The sequence below is a fragment of the Topomyia yanbarensis genome, chromosome 3 (assembly GCF_030247195.1).
Source record: "Topomyia yanbarensis strain Yona2022 chromosome 3, ASM3024719v1, whole genome shotgun sequence".
NCBI lineage: Eukaryota > Metazoa > Arthropoda > Insecta > Diptera > Culicidae > Topomyia > Topomyia yanbarensis.
The window spans coordinates 134,151,715-134,157,714 of NC_080672.1; the positions used below are offsets into that span (position 1 = coordinate 134,151,715).

The window sequence follows — 6,000 nt, forward strand, 5'->3', positions numbered from 1 at the left end:
ATGGGATTATGATTGTTTTGGAGGGATTTATGTTCAGGCCCTCCTTTTTACACCACTTCAAAGTGAAGTTTAATGCAGATTGAATTCTATTTGAGATAACAGTGTCAAATTTTCCCCTCACGAGGATTACAACATCATCTGCAAATCCAATCACTTCGTATCCCATTTAAGTTAATGATTTCAATAGTTCGTCTACAACCAATGACCACAATAAGGGCGATAGAACTCCGCCTTGAGGGCATCCCTTATTTGTTTTCATAGTTAGTGTCGTGTTTCCAAGCGTGCTAGTTACTTCACGTTTTATAAGCATCGAGTTGATCCAATTTATTGTGTAGATATCGAACCCATGCTTCCTCATAGCATTCCGCATTGAGCTATGAGATGCATTGTCGAAAGCTCCTTCTATGTCGAGAAAGGCAGCCAGTGAAATTTCTTTTGTTACGATAGAATTCTCCAGTTTTCCGACCAGCATGTGTAACGCATCTACTGTTGGTTTGTTATTTCGATATGCGAATTGAAACTTGCTCAGTGGAGATTGTTTCAAATATTCTGATTTAATGTGTAGGTCCATCATTTTCTCCATTATTGTTAGAAATGTGGAGGTCAAGCTAAAGATTTTGGAAGTGATTTATCGCGCTTCCCAGCTTTTGGTATAAATATTACCCTTGTTTGTCTCCAGCTCGTAGGTATATAATTTAGTACTAGACTTAGCCTAAACATTTTCGTCAGGTGTAGAATAATATGCTGTTTGCTTTTTTGTAGCATTATTGACAGTACACCATCCATACTCGGAGATTTGAATGGTTCAAAGGAATCAATCGCCCATTCAACTTGGTGTAAAGTTAACATTAGCACTTACCAGAATAGCCGCGCGCGGTGTATTTTCCGAATCATCAAAGATTATCTTGCCAGTTTGTGTAGATATTTCTAGAATCTTGTTTTTTAAAGCCCATGGTTCTTGGATAAAAGCCATGTCTATATTTTCTTTTTCGAATTTGCGACAAAGGATTCCAGTTGCTCCTTTCGCGTGATGCAGATTCGCTTGAATAAATGTTGTAGTTTTATGCATTTTCTATTTATTTATTTGCTTACTTCTTTTTTTTGTTATTGTTTTTGAGGCTTCTTACGATCCTCGTGGTTGGATGATTTACCCGTTTCTATTGCCTTTTTGTTTTTCTTAGGAGCATCTGAGGCCTTTTCGTGTCTCGTTTTTCTACTTCCTTAGTGTTCGTATTCGGTTCTCTTATTTCCGTACTGTCGGTGTTAGATTTCCCCTGCGCTTCTGATTCGGTGTCTTTTGGTGTTCGATCACCTTGTTCAGGCTCCTCTTTTTTCAAGAAGTGGTTTGGAGCAATCTTCTTGGGATAGACCTGTCCGAATTTATAGTTTAATTTAAACTTCTCTCTTATAATTTTTTGCATGGAGGTTTCATCTACAGACATTACTAATTGCGCATGTTGATTTATTATTTTTCGTCTGAGAATCCTCCATTTTTCAGTGTCTAAATCATTTTGGCTCTCGATTAGTGCCAGAATCGTCTCGTTATCGTTTCCAGCACTTTTTGGGAAGAACACTACTATGACTTCTGGCTTTGGGATATCATGTTCGTCCACCGCTACCAATTCAGCATTATCCCAAGGGTTCAACGAAGAAATCGTAGCTTTAAGCCAATCTGCAGTGTATCTGTCCAGGCAGCTTATAACCATAAACCCAGATTTGAATTTACAGTTTGTAAATTTTGGTTTTAATTGTTCCCGTCTTTGCTCAACCACTTTTGCCAAAATGGACTCTTCGATAAGTTCCAAATTAATTGTAGTGTACTTAGTTTTTGGGTAATCTTTTGGTAGTATACCTATTTTAAACGTTTTTACTACCTCACTATAAGTGGACGGGCTTTCTTTATTCCCAGAGGTATTGGCTCTAACTGATTCCAACCGTTTATTGATCGACTCTTTTCGACCCCTTGCAGAGACGATACACTCTTTTTTCCTTTTAGGTTGAGGATTGCCGTCACTGCAGTTGGAGGAGTCAAGATAGCTAGGCCTTTTTATATATTCTGATTCTCCTATTCCTGTAGTGTGACGCGATTTTTTAGCTATTGTTCTAGCGGCTTCTTTATCAACCCCTAGCTCAAGTAGATTTTTGAATCGCTTTCTTGCTGCTCCACTCAGGTACTTTTCTTTTCTTTGCTCACGTAAAAGTAGTAAGGCTTTTTGTTTTTCATCCTCGCTACTTTTTACGATTTGAGTCGACAGGACTCTACTTTGTTTGTAGAAACATCTTTATCCTCCATACCCAATTTTTCGCCTACAGCAGGCTCACCCTGCTTGGGAGAGTTTAGGATTGATGACGAACATGAAGCCACATCGTCTAGTGATCGACTTTGCAACTGATCATATTGGTAATTTTCCGCTTCAATTTCCATATTTGCTCAAATTTGATTTCATGCAAGCTATATTTATTGCCTGCAATATTGAGACTTGCATGCTTAAGTGAATGATAAATCGACTTGTATATATTGTTCGAATTGTATTATTCTCTCACTATGTGTTATTTAATAAATCACTAAATAATGGGAATAACAAATAACTTGCTGTAATTCAATTTAATTATCACAACACTGGATTGGGATGACAATTTTGGCTAACAAACTGTCAGTTCTTCTTGTCATTACCACTTGCGCTTAAATATATGTATTGCACTCTTTTGTTCCTAGGAAAAATCACTAGAGCCAACACAAATTTATGTTTTTCTATGACATATACTTCTTAGGTCACTATAAATTCATTTATTCCGCATACAGTGAGAATTTTATTTTTCACTGAGGTATCACTGATAAAAGAACTATTTTGTAATCTGCACTAAAAGTGTAATCAAATCGACCGATTATTTCACTCGTTCCTGTGCTTAGAAGTGTTGCCAATCTAGTGGTTGACCTAGCCTCCACAACGAGCCGACAGGTAGGTGTCGAGGTCTGCCGCCAATTTTCACTACAAAGAAATATTCTCGCAAGTTAACTTTTGCAAATGAAACTTTGAGCATTCCATTTAAAATATTAGGCATATTTTTGTTGAACATGTTCAATTTTTTTTTAAATTTCATCATCATATTTCGAGGGGGAAAAGGTTTATCCCCAAAGCCCCCACGATATTACGCCACTGCGTAACAGGTAACTAGACAGTCTTCCAGGATCATTTTTGATCTTGACAGTTACCGTAGTTGGAAGCATTCAACTCAGTTAACGACGCCCGCTTCTAACTCATTCACGACTGAAAAACCCCAAACTCGTGACTTCGGTATGCTGGAATCAGTCCGCGAGAGGAACCGAATTGTACAAAATGAGCTATGGAGCAATTAATTCATATGGTGTCCCATTATTCGCGTCAAAACAAAAAATAACAGTTTAGCGATCTTATTACAGGGTGTTAGAATGTAGAAGCAATTTGAACCCAATATTTTGTACTGTGGTGGACGAAAAAAATCTGTCTATATAAACAAGCTAACTGAACTGTCAACAAAGTGAGGTTAAAGAGTTCCATGTTCTGTGAAGCACCATTATAAGTGACAGTTTCTAAAGAAAATTATCAAGGAGTTTTGAAATAGTCTAATAGGCGTGGCATTGATAATGGCCAATGCATTTCCGGTGTAGACGAAGTTGTGTTGTTAAATTCGCCTAAATGTAAATATAAATTGAGAACATTCTCTAATCAAGTGACGATAGAAGTTTTATAACGATTTATTTTTTAATGCAATGCAGGATTTATGAGTTGTGATAAAACTGACATAAAACCTTAATTACTACTAGGTATGGCATATAAATAAATGTTAGAAATTTGGTAGTTTATTGGTAAAAAAATATTTTGCGTTAACCTTCCAGAAGTCGTAGAACGCTCTGAAATGCAGGCGAAATTGTCTTCAAGCTTCAGGCGCTTGCCTAAATGTAGATAATAATACGCTTACTAGAGGATTAACAAATATGTAAAGAATCGTTTCATTCCCAATGAATATATTTCGAATCTCGGCAATTCGCTAGGCAAGTTAGATTCAAATCCAAGATAAAAGCAAACCGGTTACTGTTTTGTAAATATGCTGTGTAAATTATCTTAGAACGAGTAAAAATGCATTAACTACTAGGTACAAACAAAATCATGTATATAAGGTTGTATATGTAAAAAATCACAACAAAGTAGCGTGAGTGAAGCATTGTGCTTCCAAACTAAGAGTATGTGTACATTGTAGCTTTGTAAGTTAGATAGTACTATAATATCAAATAATACTTCAAACCAACAAAACCTATGCATGAAAGCACTGTATCTCCTCAGTCATGTTGTTCAAAATATTTCCATCTACTGATAATAATATGATTACTCTAAACTTTCCCCAAGCCAGTATCGCTCGCTTCTAGTTCGGAACTCATTTTCACCACAGAACCGTAGTGAAACGTAGCCATTGTATCTCTTTATCTTTTAGTGCTACTCGCATTCACACTCCATAATCAGTAGTACCTAGACACTTCACCGCCAACTGCTATGCAGCATCTTTGAAACTATTTTCATTTTAATATCCATGTAGAATACTGCTCGTACATTACCGCTATATAAACTGCATTTACTCTCATTTAGTGGACCCAATAACTTGTTCAACACTTCAATACAACCTAATGAAATGCTTTTTTTTCTTTCTTTTTCGCTTTTTCTTTTCGCTGCTTCCATCGGTAAATCGCACCAACAGTGGATGATGAGGACCAACGATACAAGAATTTCATGAATGCCATCAAACGAAAGCGATTACAACATCTGAAGGAGCAGCTGCAGCAGCAGGAAATCGTCAGCAATCAGCAGTGACCGAGAGGAAAAACAAATCACACAAACAATCCAAAATAGGCTTTAATTTACGGCGGAGACTGACCGAGTCCTGGCTGCTAACTGAGACTCCACAATTGTATGATAGCATTTTATACCGCGAGGTGAACAGAGATCCAGTCTGTTACTATTTTTTTTCAACTTCTATGTTCAACCACCACCTACTTATACATAATGTCCTTTCGGAAACGTACGACAGGAAGCGAGTATCGGTGAAAGATCATTCAACGTTTTCACATATCACGCGCAGCATCACACATTTCCAAACCATTCGTGTAGGACTAACTAAAGTAAAGCAAAAATTATACACTATAAGACGACATAATTGTATATGTAGGAGGAAAATCGAGTAATTAGCGAATAGTGATGAGTGATGGAAGAAAACATACTTTAAATTATGAAGCAAAACATTCAAAACAATGTGATATCCAATTGTGCAAATAGGCGAAAGAACTATAACTTCGAATGCAAGGTAGTGTAAAGAGTCTTATTGTTAGTTATTTTAGTATTAAGAAACGTGGCATAATTTTTGATAAATTATGTATCAATTTCAAATTAGTGCCTTAAGAAAGCCGTACAACAAATGTGAGTAAACGAAACAATCGACACAATATAGATCGGCTGAGGATGTTCAGCCAAAAAAAAAACATACCCAGAATTGACCAACCACAGCCTAGTGGTTAAGTGGTAAAGATGAGTTCAAAACCAGAAATAAATGTTTCAGAAAATTCTAGCAAAAAAAAATAAAAAAATATCAAACCGCAAATCGCAACCTATTTTAACAAGTTGTAACTATTTATTACGGATGATATTCATCACATTTTCGGTCAATTGATACGTCTGGTTCAGTTGAGATACTCAAACAATACACACATCGCTTACTTGAAAACTGCTAAATCTATCGATACAAATCAATAAAACAAACTTTCATTTGATACTTTTTGTTGAATAAGGGCTGCCATTCCGTGTAGTAATATGATCTAATCACAATCCAAACCCTATACGTAATACATATAGCAACTCATGGCCTCATAACCTATCAACATAGTCTAAATTGATCTTAGTCTTGATTTGTCCTGGTTTTTCTCATCCAAGGCTGATTCGCTTGATCCATTCTGGTCGCAACATAAATAAATTT

At 36.4% G+C, this 6,000-nt stretch overlaps 1 protein-coding gene across 3 annotated transcripts in view; it reads left to right on the forward strand.

Annotated features, from left to right (window-relative positions):
- Window positions 1–5,797, forward strand: part of LOC131692460 (A disintegrin and metalloproteinase with thrombospondin motifs like) — a 571,945-nt gene extending 566,148 nt beyond the window's left edge. For all 3 annotated transcript variants that reach the window (XM_058979518.1, XM_058979517.1, XM_058979519.1), the window contains one exon: window positions 4,732–5,797. In XM_058979518.1, coding sequence (XP_058835501.1) covers window positions 4,732–4,844 — 113 coding nt within the window. In that variant the 3' untranslated portion in view covers window positions 4,845–5,797. The remainder of the gene's footprint in view (window positions 1–4,731) is intronic.
- The last annotated feature ends 203 nt before the right edge of the window (window positions 5,798–6,000 follow it).